This window comes from Leopardus geoffroyi, chromosome A3 (genome assembly GCF_018350155.1).
Source record: "Leopardus geoffroyi isolate Oge1 chromosome A3, O.geoffroyi_Oge1_pat1.0, whole genome shotgun sequence".
Classification (NCBI taxonomy): Eukaryota; Metazoa; Chordata; class Mammalia; order Carnivora; family Felidae; genus Leopardus; species Leopardus geoffroyi.
The window spans coordinates 118,217,784-118,238,496 of record NC_059336.1 but is presented as its reverse complement, the minus strand read 5'-3'; the positions used below and the strand labels follow the sequence as shown (position 1 = coordinate 118,238,496).

Genomic DNA, 20,713 nt, shown 5'->3' with positions numbered 1-20,713 from the left:
GTGTTTATTTCTGTTTTGAGTCTCCACTTTCTAGAACTGTTTCTAGTTTGTTTCTGTTTCGAGTTTCGAGTTTTGAGGACTGGTCAGATGTTTTGTAGACTATACCTCAGCTGGGACTGGTCTGTTTTTCTTACAGTTAGACTGTGGTTATGGTTTTTGGGAGGAAGACCACAAAGGTGAAGTATCATTCTCTCATCACATTGTATCAAGGGTATATACTGTCAATGTGACTTGCCTCTGATCATGTTAATCTCAATTACTTGGCTAAGGCAGTCTTTGCCAGGTTTCTCCACTGTAAAGTTACTTTCCTCCCTCTTTTCATACTGCACCCTTTGGAAGCAAGTCACTAAGTATAGTCCACATGTAAGGGGTAGGGTAGAGTATTATTTGGAATGCTTCTCTGTGGGAATTTTGTCTTCTCCCCCCAATGCATTACGTAATTATATCTGTATAAAAGACCCATGAGCTCATGGGTCTTTTGAAAATTTTTAAAAATTTATTCTTTGGGCTATAATCTAGTACTGCATTACTTCTTTGCTCAAATTGTAAGGGACTCTTTCAGTTGGCTCCTGTGTCCCTTTAACATACCCCATGGTTTTGTCTTTTGGGTGCTTTACTTTCTGATACTATAAGATGCTCCAGGCGCATCTTGTATATTCCCTGCTTTAGTTCTAGAATGAGCCATTTCTCCATTAAATGGATGCAGAAAAGTGGTGAGAGCTATGCAGATATTATTTTCAAACTAAATATAGGGACAAAACAGTTTCTTTCCATTTTCTCTGAAGCTCCAAAGATCTGATTTGGTAAAGTACATTTACGGACCCACAGAAATAGAAAACACCAAAGAAAGTCTTGACTTCCACCTTCAGGCAGGAAGTCTAGGGTAATACCTAGTCATGTGTTCATCTAACAAATGTATTTAAGATAACTTAAATATGATTATACAGTCTCGCTTGGAAAACCATTCTGAAATAGCTTTCAGGGTCATTTTCCAGTTTTTCCCCCAGTTTGTTGTTCCTTCACACCCAAGAGTTTTCACGACAGACCTTGAGGCTATACTTCAGCCTTTGTAAAGAGCCTTGGCATGCAAGATTGTTCCAGATGCATATGCCCAGAACAGTGATGGACACTAGTAAAGGGGTAAAATCCACTGTGGATTAAATGCTAAGTGGTGTGGCAGAATCCATAAATGCTATTGGATGCTAAGAAAGAGTTTGAAGAAAGCCTCCCTGAAGAAGGGAGTTCTTATAGATGACACAGATTTATAGAGAAAGAAGGCCTCAAGGAACAAAGACACAGAGGAGGAAGGAACAGAGTGAGCTCATGAGACAGTGAATGGCTTTAAGGAGAATGACATTTCCCCTTGTTTACATAGATAAAGCAGGCAGTATTCAACTTGCCAAGCAGTCATAGTAATGCAGGTGTGAATTCGACACTTCCCTTCCTCCCATAAATGTTTTCTGAGTGCCCAAAATGTGTCAGGGACCATGCTAGATGCTTTGCAATTGTTTATGTCAGTCCTTCCTGACGGAAACAATGGAGAGAGATATGCTTTTTGCTTTCCCTTAGTTTATAGCATAGCAATGCAATGGTGTTGATATTTGGTTTTCTTATTTACAAATAATGGAGGCAGTCTTTCCTTTATGTAACTTTTATATTATTGCTTAAGCTTATTGTTACAAGCTTATAATATTTTTCCAAAAAAATTTAAGGGAATAAAAATATTTCACGGATAGTTAAGTCATGTTTCTATACCTCCCTCACCTTTAACTTATGTAGCCTGACCAAAGCAAAGGCACAGGGCTGAGGGGAAACATTCTAGCAACACTGACAGAAATCAGTTATATGTATTCCTGTTGGCTGGTGGGGTATTTAGCTGCAGACCAGATAACTTTAAGAAAGTATAAAAAGCATTGTTCTTATATCTGAAAAAAATATTGAAATAATTTAAATTGCTTCCCAGTATAAAAAAGCCAGGGAAACACAGTGTCTAGTAAAACTGTGTGTGTTGGAAGCATTATTTAGGTAACAGTGATTTTCAGAACTTGATTTCCTTTCATTCTTAGAGCTACACTGTGTTGGTAGAGACTGCAAAGGTAATCTGTTCCTGTATTAAAAATAGTTTCCCCACAAAGAAAACTCTCAGCTGGATAGCTTCATTGAGAATTCTAGCAAATGTTTAAGTAAGAAATAACACTAATTCTATCCAAGTTCTTTCAGAAAATAGAAGAGTCAAGGAACACTTTCCAAGTCATTTTGTAGGGCCAGCATTAGTGTGATACCAAAACCGGACAATGACAATTCAAGAAAAAAACAAACAAAACAGATCAATACTCTGCAAAACCTTAAAAAATTTTAGTAAACTGTGTGTGTGTGTGTGTGTATCTCATGAACAATAGGGTTTATCCCAGGAATGCAAGATTAGTTTGACATTAAAACTACTTACATTTAAAACTAATTAACATTTAAATAATCAGTGTAGTTCACTTAAAAAAAAAAACTTATAATTTTAGTAGCAGCAGAAGCATTTGACAAAATTCTACATCAATTTATAACAGAAATTCAGCAAATTTGGAATAGAAGGTATAACTTGATCTTCTTGGTAAAGGGCATTTATGAAAACTCTATAGTCAACATCATACTTAATGAGAAAGACTGATGCTTTCCCCTTGATATTGGAAACAAATCAACGATGTCTATATTCATTACTTCTATTCAGCATCATACTGGATTGCCAGCCAGTGCAGTAAGACAAGAAAAAGAAAAGAAAAGGCATGCAGATATGAAAGAAGTAAAACTCTTTCTTAGCAGATGCCATAATCACCTATGTAGAAAATCCTAAGAAATCCAGCAAAAAAGTAGATTTAGCAAGGTAACAGGACACAGGATCAATTAAAAAAAATCAACCATGGGGCGCCCAAGTGGCTTAGTGGTTAAGCGTCCAACTTCGGCTCAGGTCGTGATCTCAGGGTTCATGGGTTCAAGCTCTGTGTCAGGCTTTGCGCTGACATTTCAGAGCCTGGAGCCTCCTTCAAATTCTGTCTCCCTCTCTTTCTCTGCCCCTCCTCCGCTTGTGCTTTCTGTCTCTCTCAAAAATAAATAAACGTTAAAAAATCAATTGTATTTCTTTCTTTTTTTAAAATTTACATCCAAGTTAGTTAGCATATAGTGCTCTAATGATTTCAGGAGTAGATTCCAGTGATTCATCCCCTAGGTATAACACCCAGTGCTCATCCCAACAAGTGTCCTCCCTAATACCCCTTACCCATTTAGTCCATCCCCCCTCCCACAACCCCTCCAGCAACCCTCAGTTTGTTCTCTTTATTTAAGTGTCTCTTATGTTTTATCTCCCTCCTTGTTTTTATATTATTTTTCCTTCCCTTCCCTTATGTTCATCTGTTTTATATCTTAAATTCCTCATATGAGTGAAGTCATATGATATTTGTCTTTCTCTGACTAATTTCACTTAGCATCATACCTTCTAGTTCTAGCCATGTACTTGCAAATGGCAAGATTTCATTCTTCTTGATTGCCGAGTAATACTCCATTACACACACACACACACACACACACACACACACACACACACACACATCTTCTTTATGCATTCAACCATGGATGGACATTGGGTTCTTTCCATAATTTGGCTATTGTTGATAGTGCTGCTGTAAACATTGGGGTGCATGTGCCCCTTTGAAACAGCACACCGGAATCCCTTGGATAAATACCTAGTAGTGCAATTGCTGGGTTGTAGGGTAGTTCTATTTTTTATTTTTTGAGGAACCTGCATATTGTTTTCCAGAGTGGCCGCACCAGTTTGCATTCCCATCAGCAGTGCAAAAGAGATCTTCTTTCTTCCTATCCTTGCCAACATCTGTTGTTGCCTGAGTTGTTTATTTTAGCTATTCTGACAGATGTGAGGTGGTATCTCGTGGTTGTGATTTGTATTTCCCTGATGATGAGTGATGTTGATCATTTTTTCATGTGTCTGTTAGCCATCTGGATGTCTTCTTTGGAGAAGTGTCTATTCCTGTCTTTTGCCCATTTTTTTCACTGGATTATTTATGTTTTGGGTGTTGAGTTTGGTAAGTTCTTTATAGATTTTGGATACTAACCCTATATCTGATATGTCTTTTGCAAGTATCTTCTCCCATTCTGTCGGTTGCCTTTTAGTATTGCTGATTTTTTCCTTTGCTGTGCAGAAGCTTTTTATCTTGATGAGGTCCCAATAGTTCATTTTTGCTTTTGTTTCCTTTGACTTTGGGGACATGTTGAGTAAGAAGTTGCTGCGGCCAAGGTCAAAGAGATTTTTGCCTGCTTTCTCCTTGAGGATTTTGATGGCTTCCTGTCTTACATTTAGGTCTTTCATCCATTTTGAGTTTATGTTTGTGTATGGTGTAAGGAAGTGGTCCAGGTTCATTCTTCTGCATGTCGCTGTCCAGTTTTCCCAGCACTATTTGCTGAAGAGACTGTCTTTATTCCATTGGATGTTCTTCCCTGCTTTGTCAAAGATTAGTTGGCCATACGTTTGTGGGTCCATTTCTGGGTTCTCTATTCTGTTCCATTGATCTGAGTGTCTGTTTTTGTGCCAAATTATATTTCTACAGAATAGCAATGAAGAATAAGGAATTTGAATTATCCAGACATACTACTACAATGGCATCAAAAATATGAAGTAATTAGGGTTAAATGAATCTGTGCAAAATGAATGAATATGTGCAAGATTTATACACTCTTCCTGTGGAAAGCAAAAGAGATTAAAGAGAACAAATGGTGAGATCAACCATGTTCATAAATTGGAAAACTCATCATTGTTAACATGCTAGTCCTTCCTAAAATGATACATAGATTCCGTGTAATTCCAATAAAAATCCCACTTGGCAATTTTTAGAAATTGGTAAACCGATTCTAAAATTTATATGGAAATACAAAGGACTTACAATAGATAAAACAATTTTGAAGAAGAACAAAGTTGGAGGATGTAAACTATCTGATTTCAAGACTTACCATAAGGTATAGTATCAGACATATCAGAATAAGATATCAGACAGGGAGATATTGATGCAAAGATAGACATGTAGATGACTTGAACAGAAAAGAGAATCTGTAAACAAACCAGCAACTTATTTTTAACAAGGTAATTCAATGGAGGAGAGGACAGTCTTTTCAACAAATGGTGCTGGAAGAAAGGGATATCCATATGGAAAAACATGAAACTTCACACAATACACAAAAATTAACTCCAAATGGGCCACAGACCCAAATATAAGAATTAAGCAACAAAACATCTAGAAGTAAATAGAGGAGAAAAATCTTTGTAACCCCGTGTTAGGTAGATTTCTTAGGATACCAAAAACATAAGACATTTAACAAATTGATAAATTGGACTTTATTAAAATTTAAAACATTTGTCCTTTAAAAGAATACCAAAAGACAAACCCACAGACTGGGAGAAAATATTTTTAAAACATATATGTGATAAAGCATTCTAATATTTCAATAGTACAACCCGAAAAGACAAAAACCCCAATAAAAATGGGCAAAATATTTGAATAGAGACTTTATCAAAGAAGATTCACAGATGGCAAATAAGCATATAAGAAGATGCTCAACATCATTAGACCTAGGGAAATGCAGATTAAAAACACAATGAGGGCGTGCGTGGGTGGCCTCAGTCGGTTAAGTGGTCTGACTTTGGCTCAGGTCATGATCTCATGGTTCGAGGGTTCGGTCCCTGCGTCAGGCTCTGTGCTGTCAGCTGTCACAGAGCCTGTTTTGGATTCTCTGTCTGTCTGTCTCTCTCTGCCCCTTCCCTCCACCTCCCTCTTTATCAAAAATAAATAATCATTAAAAAACAAAATAAAACACAATGAGATAATACTAAATACCCATTAGAAAGACTACAATAAAAGACTGAAAATACTGGCTTTAGTTCCAGTACTCTTATTTGTTGTGGGAATTCTTATTTGTTGTGGGAATGAAAAATGATACACTTTGAAAAATAGTTTGGCCATTATTCAACATATACTTATCCTATAGCCTAGCAGTTCTATTCTTAGCTATTGAAGATAAATGAAAGCATATATGCACATAAAGATTTATATGTGACTGTTTATAGCAGCATTATTTATAACTGCTCCACTTGGCAATTTTCCATTTGGAAACAATCCAGATGTCCTTGAACTAATGAATGGGTAAAAAAATTGTGGTACGTCCATGTAGTGGAACACTACTTAGCAACAGAAAGGAGCAAATTGCTAACACAACATGGGAAGAATCTCAAATACATTATCCTAAGTGAAAGAAGCCAGCCACAAAAGACTACATACCATATTGTATGATTTCATTTATATGAAATTCTAGAAAAGGCAAAAGTATACCAACAAAAAGCAGCCAGGGGCTGGAGAATACCACCTCCACAGGGGCTGCACGGGGAACTTTCTGGAGTGTTAGAAGGTTCTATAGTTATGATTGGTGGTTAAATGAGTCTACATTGTCAAAACTCATTGAATCATACACTTAAAATGGGTGAAATCTTATGTATGAAAATGATATTTCAATCAAGTTAATTTTTTAAAAGGCAGGGTTGGGGGAGTGGGGGCACTGAGTCATGCAAGAGTATAATGCAAAGTTTGAAAACTTTGGCAATATTTAAGTGCTCTGGGCTTACTATGGATTTACACTCAAGTGCGTGGTTGGGATCATTATTGAGACTTACTGTGGGTCAGGATTAATGAAGTGTTATAATTGGCATATTGGAACCTATGCGGCCTTATACTGTGAGCCCTAATTCTACCTCTGTTCTTTCACTATAAATGTTTCTCTTCTAGTGGTATGGCTTTGAAGTCACATAGATTTGTATATGAATCTTGACTTTACCACTTACTAGCTCTGTGACCTTGGGAAAATGAATGTAAATTCTCTGTGACTTAGTTTTCTCATAAATAATGAAATGATTAACATCTCGTAGGGATTTTTTGAATCTGTCATTCCTTGCCTCTCGGTTTTCTTACCCAATATCAATTTACAGACCTCTCAACACATGTTGCTGCTTTACCTTTCCACCGTAGTCCCCTGACCTCTATGCTCTTCTGCATGCCCATTGTATTTCCCTGCCCTCCCCGCACCCCACTTTGTTCTGCCACATCCCCGTTCCTCTGTGTCTAGTTTGAAAGCACAATTGTGCCAGTCTTCTCTATTTTCTCATGGCTTTCTGCAAAACTCCTTTCCTTCCTTTCTTTAGGAGGGCCTGCTCCCTTATGTTTTCTCAGGGTAGCCCATTTTTGCCACAGCTACTCAAAAACACCTTGATAACCTATGTGTTCAACCAAAAATCCCCATAAAAATTCAGTTTTCTATTTCCTGGTTGTCTCTGTAAATAGTGAGGTATAGATTAAATGTTCAAGTCCACATCAAAAAAGAAATCTGCTTGCAATTAGGTTGACCCATCCACAAATGCAGAAGTGTATAATTTATAGAAGGGATGGATAATGGATGTTAACGATCCCTTGAAAATTTATTAAAGAATCCATGAGTCTATACTGGTTTTATTTTATGTTTAAAAAATTTTTAATATTTATTTTTTGAGGAGAGAGAGGGGGTGGGAGGGTCAGAGAGAGACGGAGACACAGAATCTGAGGCAGGCTCCAGGCTCTGAGCTGTCAGCACAGAGCCCGACTCAGGGATCGAACTCACGAACTGCAAGATCATGACCTGAGCTGAAGTCAGACGTTTAACTGCCTGAGCCACCCAGGTGCCCCTATACTGATTTTAAACAGATAAATGAAAAAATAAATAATGAAGAAGGGAGAACTTCCTTAAAATAGAATGCCAATTAGTAAATATAGAAGTGTGAAAAATCACTGCTTTGCAACTGTCATAGTAATAACTGATTCAGGCAAGAATCATCAATGGATGCATTAAAACTGCTGGAGTAAGGTTTGATGAGGACACAATATTTACAAGTTTGAAAGTATCTCCATACAGATTACCTATTAATAACAAATAGCTCTCTAGTGGAGAAACTTGGTGGACGCCACCTTGATGAAGACAGCAACAAACCAATATGACAAACTGCCATTGCATACTCCCGAGTGTGGGGCCTCAACAAGGACGTAATGTCACTTGTACAGTGTTTCTGCCTACAAGATTTACTAACTCGGATCATGGGGAAGTGCTGGATAAACCTATATTGAGAAAAATTCCACAAAACAACGAGCCTGTGCTTTTCAAAACTGATCAACATCATGAAAGACAAGGTTGAGGACCTGTTTCATATTAAAGGAGCCTAAAACAGCATGGCAATTAAATTCCTTAAATAATCTTGGATTGTCTCCTGGACTGAAAAAAATTATAAAAAACACTACTGAGACATTATTGGATTGTGCATATAGGATTATTTCAGTGTTAAGTGTCTTGACTTTTATAATTATATTGTAGTTTTATTATGTCATTGTTCCAAGGAGATATATCCTGAATTAGTAAGAGGTAAAGAGTCATGATGTCTGCAACTTATTCTCAAATGGTTCATCCAAAAATAAAAAATAAAAAAGCATATTTATGTACTTTGAGAGGCAGCAAGAAAACAAATGTGACAAGGGGTGCCTGGGTGGCTCAGTCAGTTGAGCGTCCGACTCTTGATTTCGACTCAGGTCATGATCTCATGGTCATGAGCTCAAGCTCCGTGTCGGGTTCTGTGCTGGGTGTGAAGCCTGCTTAAGATCTCTCTCTCCCTCTCTCTCTGCCCGTCCCCCTCTCACAAGCTCAGTCTCTCAAAAAACAATGACAAAAACGAATGTGACAAAATGCTACTAACTGGTGAAACTGTAGAGTATATAGGAGTGCTATAACTTTTCTGTAAGTAAGCAAACATTTCATTCAAATGTTTTTAATAAAAGAAATTTTACTAAAGAAGTTTTAAAAATCTACATCAGCCACTCTTTATGAATTTACAAATGAGCCAATTTCAGCCTCTGAATAGTTTCCCTTTTTCTTAATTAAATGGACATGTACTCCAAGCCAGGGTGAACTGAATTGAGAGGTGCTCCTTCCTGCATTGAGAATACTCATCTCATCAAGGCAGTTTCCCTTGCAACTCAGGCCCAGGCAGTGACATCCACCTGAATGTCAAGGGGACTGATAGGAACTTTCTGGCTGTGACAATGGCCGCAGAAAAACCGAGTTCGGAGATGTGACTGGCAGCACTGTGGTGACAGCATCCAGGGCCTTATCCCAGTACCACAACTGGTCTGTTGTTTTCAACCAAGAACCTTGATTGAGGTGATACCCATATGTTAAAGTCTGTCTAGTTCTTTCCTTGACTCCTCAGAGTTCTATAATCCTTAAAAGCATTATATGCTCAATTAATGACTGCTGATGGGCCAGATCTCAGCTACCTTCTCACCAGAAGGGACATGGCAGGTTGGGGGGGGGGGTGTTTCATGTTCTTCTTTACAAAGAGGGCAGCAGCTGGCTCTCTGAGTCCCCAGGCACAAAGAAGGAGGGAAATTCTTGGAGGACAGGGGCCGTGAACTCAAAAGACATGAAGACCAGCAAATACTACCTTGAAAATCACATTATATCCAATGATGGAAAAGCTCTTAGAAATGTAAGCATGAAAGGGGTACAAAAGTGAGTACTACTTAACCTTCACAGAGGAGAAGGGTAGGGAAGGGAGTGATCTTTTATCGTTTGCTCTGCCTCAGGACGCAGCAAAGCTGGGTGCTTCCATACAGACACGACTGGCCTCATCTCATCTTTACAACAACAGCCTCCTGCCCCCTGTCACACTTGAGGGGACAGAATCTTAGAGACATTAGATAATTTGTCCAGGGTCACACAGCTAGTACGTGGCAGAGTGGCAGCTTATATCCGGCCCCAGTGGACTCCGTGCTCTGTTCCCATTACACCACAGAGTAACCGTTTGTGGAGGCAGGGAGAGAAGGAAGGAAATCACCAAGTTCAAAAGAATCTCTCTCCCTACTATCTCCTGTACCTTTGTCCTTCTCTTAGGACACTGTGGCTGTTTTGCGTATAGGCCCACAGTCTGGGACAGTCTGAAAACTCTTTGAGGACAGAGACCACATCGCTGTCCCCTCCGTCTCCCCCACTGCCTCACCCTGTGCTTTGAGTTGACCTGGCCTGTTGGACCTAGTTCCATTGTGTTCTTTTCCTGTGATCTCTTCCAAGGTGGCCAGATGACTCACTGAACTACATGTGACTTTCTTTCGTGTCAGTGAAAATGGAGGTTAGGTTGCCACAGCCCAGAGTTATTTGAGATTCATTCTCATTGTTGAATCTATTTATATCACAAGGTTTTCAAGTGCCAATAAATTCCTCGGCTGTTGATTCACATCTTCAGTATAACTATTTTTATACACTGGTATGATTTTTTTTTAATGGAAAGTACTTTAAAAGTGGAAGCTGCATTGTATCACTTTGATTTTCCTGTAAGTAAAGTACTTTCCAATCAATCATTCTTGGAATAATGGAAGAGTTCTCATTGATACAACATGACGGTTTTAACCTTTTACTGAAAATTATTTTTGTGCTAGAAGGGGTCATGGCATAATTCGTCTTTCTTCAATAAAAATACCCAGGTGGCTACCGTTCGTTGCCTTCTCGCAGTGATTTCCTCTTGAAGAGCCGCTCTTACGGGATGGATGTGGCATTCCGAGGTTCCTGCTCTCCTGAGGGCCTTTGCACTCCTGGGTCTGGAGAAGTCCTGGTCTGTGGTACCCATGGAGGCAGTGCAGTGAAAAGAGAGCCAGACATGGCTTGTGGCGCACCTGACCTTCCAGTGGGGTGGGCAGGTGCAGGGGACCAGGCAATCTGCGGGGCTGGTGGGGTAGGTAGCAGGACACTCCTGAGCACCTAGTAAGAGGTCCCCAAGGGGAGAATCTGAGAGGTGGGAGCCAAGGGCGGCACCCCAGAGCTGGGGTGTGGGGTTGGGGTGGGCAGCCTTTGCCCCTAGTGCCTGAGGCGCTGTTGCCTTCAGGAGGTTGCTGCTCATTTCCCTTCTGCTCCCCTTCAGACCATCCTCTCTGTCTGACTGTCCCAACTCTCTCTTCCCTCCCACTGCCCCTTGCCCGCCTGGAGCCCTTGGCTATGACCAAGGTTCTGTTCCCTCACCTACCAGCTCCCATCCAGTCTCTGAGGGCCCTGCACTCCCTCTCTCTCTCTTTTCTTTAATGTTTACTTATTTTGAGAGAGAGTGAGTGAGAGAGTGGAGGAGGGGCAGAGAGAGAGGGAGAGAGAATTCCCGCTGCCAGCGCAGAGCCTGATGCAGGGCTCCGATTCACGAACCCTGAGATCAGGACCTGAGCTGGAATCAAGAGTCGGACTCTCAACTGACTGAGCACCCCGGGGCCCCAGGGCTCTGCTCTCTTGACGAGAGATGGGGGCGGGCTGATAGCTCCAGCTCATGGAGCTGGCAGAAGTGCCTGAAAGTGGCAGATGGTGCCACCACAGCAGAGCACACCCGCATGTTGAGCCACGTCCAGGTGGTCTACGTTAGCTCCTTTGTCCCAAGTTCTGCTCAGTCAGGCTCTTGGCTGTGCGCTGTGCGAATCATTGCCTTTCTTTCACCAGAGCCTGTAGAGAGGTAGGCGTGGTTGGGGCTGCAGTATATGGTGATGCATGGTGGCACTGCACAAGGGCGTCCAGGTGAGGGGGTGACCATGGGTCCACAGGCCACGCTCTGCTCATCAAGCTGTGTGCCTGGCCAAAGGGGCACCTTCTTCTAATTTGCACAAAGTTCCATGGAGGTTGGCAGTGACACTGGAGGGTCCTTATTTGAAAACTGAGGAAACTCGGATTGAAGGAGGTTAAATAACTTGCCCAAGGGAAAAATAAAGGTGGTAAAGGGCAGTCAGGAGTTGTTCCAAGGACATCTGTGTGGACATCCAGCAACAGAGCAGGTGCAGATGCTATTTTGGGAGAGAGAGATTGGGCTTTTGGCTACTGCTTGAATTTTCCTATTTCCCCACGGGAAGGCTTAGGTTTTCTACTGCAGTGAAGAATGACAGGGAGGGGAGAGTGGAGACGGTGAATCTCTAATGACGTCCCTCTGTCTAGGATCCCACTTTCCTCAGTGTTCTTGGGGCAGGAGCCGGTAAGAGAATGGGACCTTGAGTTGCCCTGGGCAGGTGTGGGGGAAAGAATTTCAGGAAAGACCATCTCAGATGAACAACCAGATAGTCTAACCTGGCTAAGGAAGGAGGGGAGGTCAGGAGGGAGTCAGCAGGTCAGAAGAAAACAGAGGGAACCAGGAGGACAGTGAGAACAAGGGCAGGAGAAGAGGTGAGAGAGCTGGTTGTGGTCAGAGCGTGGGACGTGAGGCTTATTCCCACATAATGGGAGTGGTGCAGGTATTAGCCATTTCCTGGGAGTCTCGTGGAGGTGGGAGGCTGGCGTGGAGGTGAAGAGTCACTGGAAGTGAGGGCATCCTCATGGCACTGGAGTCATCCGATAGGATGTAGGATGTAGGACTGTAGGATGGGGTGGAGGGAAGAATGGTGATGGAGATGAACGGAATGATCAGGAAAGGAGGTCCAGGCATTGTAAGTAAAGTGCATGGGCCTTGACGATGCAGGACTCTCTACAGGAGGGTCGAGGAGGGAAGGCTGGAAGCTGCGGCCAACGGGCTTTGGGATCAGGAGCAGCTTTCACCTGCAAAGGCCGAATGGGACTCAAGGATGCAAAGGAGCTTATTTAGGAGGAATGGCAGCCGTAGGGCTTCCGTGGAAGGTTTAGGAGGGGGAGAAGCACAGAGTGGCAAGGGATCCTCCTGGGTCCCGTGTCTCTCTGACCCTCCCTTGTCTCTGTCATGGGGCCCTTTTCCTTCTCCTGCACTAACAATATTGGTGTTCCCTTGCCTTCGGTCCCCGGCCCGCCATCCCTCTCATTCCCCACAATTTCCAGGGTGCCTCTACTGCTGTGTGGTTAGTTTCAACTGCTATGATCGCGATGAGTCCTAAGTCAGTACCTTTAGCGCACCCTCCTCCGTCTCCAGATTCGCATATCTAACTACCCCTGAGTCTGCTTAGCCAGCCTCACGTCCCCTGCAGGCAACTCTAACTCAACAGGCCCAAACTGCGCTCACACCTCTGCCGGAACACAGGCCCCTTCTTGTCTTTTCCGCACTGACAGTTTGGGGGTCTTCTGCATGTCTCCTCCCATATACTAATGAGTCACAGGTTACCAAGTTTAAATCCTAGATGTTTCTCAAGTCTATCCTCTCATCTCCACCCTCTCCTCCCATCATCCTACTTTCTGCTCCCATCACCTCTAGAGGACCACACGACTCCCTGACTAGTCTCCCTGCCTCCAGTCCGGCCCCTTCCAACCCAGCCTCCACACTGCTGTAGTCCTTCGAATGTTTCTCATCTTTCTTAGGATAAAATTTCAGCTCTTCAGCATGGCACGTGAGGTTCTCTAGCACACTTGCCTGGTTTCACGTCTTACACTTTCCTGTTCACCTTTGGCATCTTTGGTCTTCATTCATGGAAATATCTCGCTTGGACTCTTCCCTAGATTAACTCCTACTCATCTTCTAAGACTCCGACAAGGTATTAACTTAGTCATCACGTAGATACTGACTGGCACCACATATACAGCCCTGTGTTTTCCTCCTGCATGCTCCTGCCCTCCTCCTTAGTCTTCATCCCCTCAAACCTCCATCCCCTCAGACCAGCACAATGCGGGTTCACCGCTGAAAAACGTGTTGACCGAATGGAGGACTGTCTGGAGGGCGGGTGCTGAGTGATCAGGCGAGGAACACACACTGTCCCAAGAATGCCCTGTAGGAGGGATGACAATGAGACAGACTTGTGAAAGTCCTGGTTTGCCAAATCCTAGTTGATAGAAAAGTGGACGAGTTAGAAGGCATGACGGCTATTAAGTGTGGTTGGGAAAAAACCCCATGTGATGAAAATCCCCAAGGTACAAACTTGTCAGGCGGCCCCAACAGATCCCAGACAATCTTGCAACAATGATGTCATCACGAGGCTTCATTTGTTAGGAATCCGTACCCACGCTGGATGACTCATCACCCAAACTGCTGAGGGACCCTAACAGTTAAAACCCTCACATTCCTCCTTGATGTCTTAACACATTCCATCTGACAAGTAGATACCACTTTCCTTTCTTTGCAAAACCTCTCCCTACACAAAGCTATTCAAAGCCCACACTGTGGACCCAAATTCCTCAGCCAGGCTTGTGGTTTGAGAGGCCAGGGAAAAGGCAAATGGGATGAACCGTGACTAACTCCCAAGTCAATGCACTGTTTCTTCACAAAAACAGAATACTGCAAAGGGTTCAGGAAGGGGAGGGAGAACCGTGTAAACCCACCAGGGTTCCTGTCACCTTCCTCCCCCACACAGACAGGGCTGCACCAAAGCCGAGGTGGCTCCCCCTCGGGCTAGCCTGGCGGCAAGTCTTGCTCTGCTCTTGCTGCCAGGTTCTAAGAATGGGGCTTCTGCCACGTTCCTGCCTGCAGGAGGTTGAGGCACGAACATCTGGTCGGGCCCGGGAAGCAGGCGTCATTCTTTCTCCTGAAAGGGCTCATCGTGCACTGGCAGGAGACACAGTGTCATGACCCTCCAGGAGGCAGCACGGAGGGAACAAACAAACCTGATTTTAAATCCTGCCTTCTCGCCTTTTTATTAGCTGTGTGTCATCTTTTCAATATGGTAAATCCACTATTTTTATACCTACAGTGGAGCCCCTCTGGACACAGCTGGGAAAAATGTTTTTCTCAACTGGGAACATGCTTTCTCAGCTGGGACAATGCAGTAAATGGTTTGGAACCAGATGGGCCTGATTAAGTCCTGATTTCACCACTCTGGCAAGTGACTCAGCCTCTCTGTGTCTATCTGTAAAATGGGAACCTACCCCATAGGGCTCCTGTAAACACTGAATTAGATAACGTACGTGAAAAGGCCCAGTACAGAGCCTGGAGGAGAGCAGGTGCCCAACAAGAGTGGGATGCACTAGATGGTATCATCTCAGAGGCCCCTTCATTTATTAACATTTTTGGAAATGAAAGCCCATGACCTAGGTTAGGAGGGACCAGACAAGGGTTCTAAGGAACAAAAAAGGTCGTGATCCTAGGGCATGTCCTTAAGGGTCATAGGGGACGGAGTTTATGCTGTGACTGGCTTTATTTTCAGGAATGCTCTCTCAGCCAGAAACAGACAGAAGCCAGTGTCCTGGAGCTCTTAATGACAAGGGAGGCCAGGCTCCAGAGAGTTCTAGAAGTGACCTCCTGTATGTGCTGGGGCCTGGGACAGCCATTCCTCTGTGGGGGCAGGGAGATGCTTTATGAGACCTCTAAAGAGGCTGTGAGTAGGAGATTAAAGAAATGTACAGTGAAGAGTATAAAGGTCCCTCTAGTCAGTGTAAGACTGGGGAAACCTGGTAAATCTTATGCTTTCCTTTGAGCAGAAGGAACACAGGGAGAGCGACGAGTGAGGTTTGTGTGAGGGGCCTGCAGCTGGGAGGGGCTGGAGGACAGCACGGGAAGAAGCTGACCCGTTGGTGGGGAAAGCTGCGCACATCGGCCCGCACTGCCACTCAGAGGGAGGGCCGTGTTTTCCCTCACGGCCGAGCCAGCCACTGGGCCGAGGGCTGCTGCCCGGGAGGGGGAGGTGGCGGCAGAGCCTGGAGGATGGCAGGCAGGCCGAACAGACGGTGCAGGGACGACCCTGGAGTATGTTCCTCTGGCTGTGCTGAAGTCTGCAGTCGGGGCCCATCCTGCTTAGTGACGGACGCTGGGTCACCTAATCCATCTTCCCTATGTGACTGCCCTCACCACTCAAGGTGTGAACAGAAAGAGAGAGGCCTGCCTAGACCCTTCACTCCATTCGGGGCGTGCATTCTCAACTGGGGCAGTATCTCCCGACAGGGGGGAAATTCCTGCTTGCGTGGTGGGGAGGGGTTGTGGTGAAAATTTTTTTTGACATAGTACAATGATATGTGGTTCTCCAAAGGCACAGTATGGAAACGTATCTATCTAGAAAGAGAGAGTATCTGTGGTACTAAAATTTCACAGGGGGAGATGACAAATAGGAAAAAAAAATCTTAAAAGGCTCCTTTTATATATATTTTTTTTTTTTTAATTTTTTTTTTTTTTCAACGTTTATTTATTTTTGGGACAGAGAGAGACAGAGCATGAACGGGGGAGGGGCAGAGAGAGAGGGAGACACAGAATCGGAAACAGGCTCCAGGCTCTGAGCCATCAGCCCAGAGCCCGACGCGGGGCTCGAACTCCCGGACCGCGAGATCGTGACCTGGCTGAAGTCGGACGCTTAACCGACTGCGCCACCCAGGCGCCCCAAAAGGCTCCTTTTATAGAAAAGAAGGTTGAGAATCCCTGAAGTAGGGCCTGTTGTTCTAAAGAACTGCCAGTGGCCTGACCAGGATCTTCTGGTGCATTAAGAAGCCCTGACCAGCGATCTCCAAGTTCCCTGGCACACGAGGCAGGTGTTGGTAGCTCCCTGCCTTCTTTCTGCTGAGCCAGAAACCCCTGCATCTCCCAGCCAGCTCCTCTCCTGCTGGCCTCAGTCAAGTCTCCATGGCCACCAGTGAGCCATGGATGGGCAAGCCCTGACTCCCGGACTGAGGACTTCACAAGGAGATTAGAACCAGGGTTGCCTGGCCTATCTTCCCAAGGCAGGAAAGTGCAAAGGTTCTCTCCTAGGCAGGCAAGAGCGAGTCTGATAAACATACCACGAGATAGGATGCTGCTTACACAAGAGCCCCGTTTCACAGCTCAAATCTGAATATCCCTATTTTCTCTTATCAGTACATATTGACATCAGAAGGATGAGATCACATCCTTTCCAACCTCAACCTTCTGGCTGCCCTAACCAGATCAGCTTAGGAGCATCATGATGGACAATGAGAATCTAGTTTTCTTATCACTATTGTGTAAGGGCTGCTGATTTTTATTCTAAATAAACCTGTAGGGAACATGGACAAATCATTATGTCAGAAACATCCATGACCGTGGCTTCAACTATTAGCTACCTTCGTTTATTACATTTAAATTTCAATTATTAGGCTGAGAGTAGTCAGATTTTAAAACACAGTGTGATTAAAAGAAAAAGTAAATATTTCCTGCCTTAATATATTTCAAATGATTATTATTTCCGATTAATCAAGTACAAAACTGCATGCAGCAAAGTACTGATGTGATTTTTATTCCTGCCTTTCAAATAGGCACAGTGTTTTCCCAGCTCTACACTTTATTAGCTATTTGATTTTAAAAAAAGCAAAAGCTTTTTTTTTTTTAAGTCAACTATAGGCCCAACATGGGGCTCAAACTCACAACCCTGGGACTAAGAGTTGTATACTCCACTGACTGCGCCAGCCAGGTGCCCCTGCCAAAATAGCTTGAGATATAATTCATGTACTATATAATCTGCCCACTTAAAGTATACAACTCAGTGTTCTTTAATATAGTCACAGTGTTGAACAACCATCACCACAGTCTAATGGCAGAAATTTTTGTCCCCCCTAAAAGAAACCTCCTACCCACTGACAACCACACTTCCGACCTTCCTGAAAACTCCAGGCTTAGGAACCACTGATTTACTTTTGTCTCTATAGATTTGTTAAATAGGCACACGTTTTTGAGCAAAGTCATTTCATATTCTAATTCCATAATTAACCAACAGCTTATTCTAATCAGACAATAATTTCATCACATTTAACCAATTAGAGTCATACCTAATCTCTTGATTTTGTGTGAAAAGTGAAGCTGACATCGGCCTACTGAGAACTGCCCTGTGTTACTAAAACTACATTCCCAATGGGCACCGAGGCAACAGATTTAGCTTCTTTCCTGTCCAGATATGTTCACCGAACAGTCAGTAAAGATTCGAAGTGAAATAATAAATACACCAGGAGCTTGCCATTAAAGAATTCCTACGGTGAAGGTGTTTGTAAAGGCTAATCTCTAAGGTAAAATCCAACTACACTGTCTCCAGCACAGACACGTTGACTGGTCGGGTTTTTAACTCATGGTTTCTATAGGTTTGGTTTGCTTGAGGAAGTTTCTTTTTGGTCCTTTCTCCAATGATTACCATGTGGCAATGGACACTTAGCTTCCTTCTTGAAGGTCATGACTCCCTTGCATAGGGCCAAAATGGGTGGTTTTAGTACAGACCCTTCCACTGCCAGTATGTGACAAGTTCCAGTCATGAGAGCTTCAGTGCCTATGTACAGAGTCTGTCCTTACCAATCATCACAAAGCTTTCCATAGAAAACAGCGTGTCTGAAAATGGATATATTTTTCTAGACCTTGCAGCCATTTATCGGGCAGTGGTTTTCCTCTCTTAGCACCAGATAAACTGCTAGGCTGAGTTGGCAGTATCTGAGACACATCCACCAAGACGATGAATCAGTCATTATGTAGGAAAAAAGGTGGATCTGGCCAAGGAAATTAGAACTTTTTCCAAGTCTTTGCCCTGGTATAATGCTCATATTACCAGAATCCTGTCTGCAGAATGACAATGACTTTCACTTTCTCATAGTTCTATCATGAACATGCATTACAGAGCATGTTTGCAGATGTGATTCATTTGAATCTCATTACAATCCTGTGACATAGGTAGGATGGGTCTTTCATTTTCCAGATGAGAAACCAAGTGTGAGAACTTGGTCAAGGTCAAATGGCTTGGTGGCAGAAGTGGATGCTTCAGTTTAAGGCCAGGGTCTGTTGAAGCAATCCTCTGGAGGGGCCATCCATGTACTCTAACTTCGCTCAAAAAGATTTTGAAAGCTTCTCTTTGAAGTACTTTACAAATCTGCAGCACATCTTTGAATACCCTCAGTGGAGGCAATATTTCATCTTCTATGTCAGTGGTTCTCAAACTAGAGCGAGCATCAGAATTACCTGAGGGGCTTGTCAAAACGCAGATTGCTGGGCTTACTCCCAAAGTTTTGGATCCATTAAATCTGAGGTAGGGCCCAGATGACTCTCCTAGGTGATGGTGATGTAGCTAGTCCAGAGATGCACTTTGAGAACCACTATCCTAAGGAATTTATTTCTGGAAAAGGTGAATCATTCAAAAACAAGTGTTGTGACCACAGTGGAGACCAAGCTGGGGAACTCTGCCACTGGCCAAGAACGGTGGACAGCGGGAAAGACCACCACCAGTTCTGAGGGAAATTCGAATAAAGAGAAAGGTGCTACATAATGGCAGTTTGGTTGAACTAAACGTGAAGCTTGTTACTTAGATTTTTTTTTAAGCTTACTTATTTTTGAGAGAGAGAGTGAGCGAGGGAGGGGCAGAGAGAGAGGGAGAGAGGGAATCCCAAGCAGGCTCCATGCTATCAGTGTGGAGCCTGATGTGGGGCTTGAACCCATGAACTGTGAAATCATGACCTGAGCTGAATCAAGAGTTGGATGCTTAACCGACTGAACCACCCAGGCATTCCAATATGAAGCCTTTTAATACTACTACTTTAAAGGGGATTTCACTCTTTCAGATGTGTGCTAAAGAATTTTTCTCATGCACAGTAGTACATGTATGAGATGTACTCTTTTATTTCCCAGCTTTAGAAAAAGGAAAGAAACCATGGAGGTGACACCCACATTAGGGAGAATCAGTATTAGGAGAGAATTAATAGCTATTTACAGCAGCTGACTAGTCAGGCTGGTAAAGCGGGGGTCCTTTCTAGGCCGAAAGCATGATGGGTGAGGATGATGAGGGGAAAGCTTGGACTCTTCCTAGCCTGGCTGTTCTGTCCAGATTAGAATGGAAAAAGGTGAAAAGATCTAATTTTGGATGCCAAAGATAAACACGCAACATTTTATGGGGAAAGAAAATTCTAGCAGGAAAGAAGAATGAACTACATTAGGTATTTAAGCTGAGAGTCAATCCTTCGTGTCACAGAAGGGGAAAAGAAAAGAGGCGGAGGACTGCCTAAATATTCATTCTAATTTTATTTTCAATTCTACATTACATTAAACTCTCCTTGTACTCTTTAATTTACAGCAACTGCTGACACAAATTGGTGTGCCTTCTCTTCTTTGACATCAGTATTTCTCTTGAATTATGCATTTCCATCTGGAATGAGGTTTATGGGGCTAAAGCCGTCTTTATTTTAGATGGATGAAGACAGAGAGGGATCAATCGGGGGTTGAGCACAAAACCAAAGTAAGGTGAGGCCGATATATGTTCAAGGCAGCATCTCGCTGTAAGTGGTATTTGAAAATGACAGCAGTGTTTCAAATTTCAATATATTAAAATTCATCTACTAGTGGGGTGTCTGGGTGGCTCAGTGGTTTAAGCATCCGACTTTGGCTCAGGTCGTGATCTCACGGTTGGTGAGTTCGAGTTCCGCATTGGGCTCTGTGCTGACAGCTCAGAGCCTGGAGCCTGCTTTGGATTCTGTGTCTTCCTCGCTCTGCCCTTCCCTTGCTCTCTCTCTCTCTCTCTCTCTCTGTCTCTATCAAAAATAAATAAACATTAAAAAAATTCAACTACTAGAGAACAAGAAAAACTCTATCAACCTTCATCCCAGGACTTCCAGATTCTTCATTAATTCATACCCTACAAGTATTTGGTAGCCATTTCTAAGAGGACGGATGATCATAATAACTGTATCACTTCTATTTGATCTAAAATTGAGTTGAAGGCAAAATAAACCACCAGCCTGATGCCGTGTGTTTCGCTCACATGAGTGTCCACGGTTGTGGCGTTCA

General features: G+C 43.2%; 1 protein-coding gene and 1 long non-coding RNA gene across 7 annotated transcripts in view; one reads left to right on the top strand and one right to left on the bottom strand.

Annotated features, from left to right (window-relative positions):
- The window catches only part of RBKS (ribokinase), a 100,981-nt gene that overhangs the window by 9,396 nt on the left and 70,872 nt on the right, over positions 1–20,713 (bottom strand). The window contains exon 9 of one of the 6 annotated variants that reach the window (XM_045447312.1): positions 11,370–12,669. The exons of the other annotated variants lie outside the window; for them this stretch is intronic. Within the exon in view, the coding sequence (XP_045303268.1) occupies positions 12,538–12,669 (132 nt within the window). The 3' untranslated portion in view covers positions 11,370–12,537. Of the gene's footprint in view, positions 1–11,369; positions 12,670–20,713 lie in introns of those variants that run through there. 6 annotated transcript variants of the gene reach the window in all.
- LOC123581306 overlaps positions 12,008–20,713 on the top strand; it is a 52,668-nt gene continuing 43,962 nt past the window's right edge. Inside the window, exon 1 of the long non-coding RNA XR_006703707.1 lies at positions 12,008–12,112. This is a non-coding gene — a long non-coding RNA (uncharacterized LOC123581306). The remainder of the gene's footprint in view (positions 12,113–20,713) is intronic.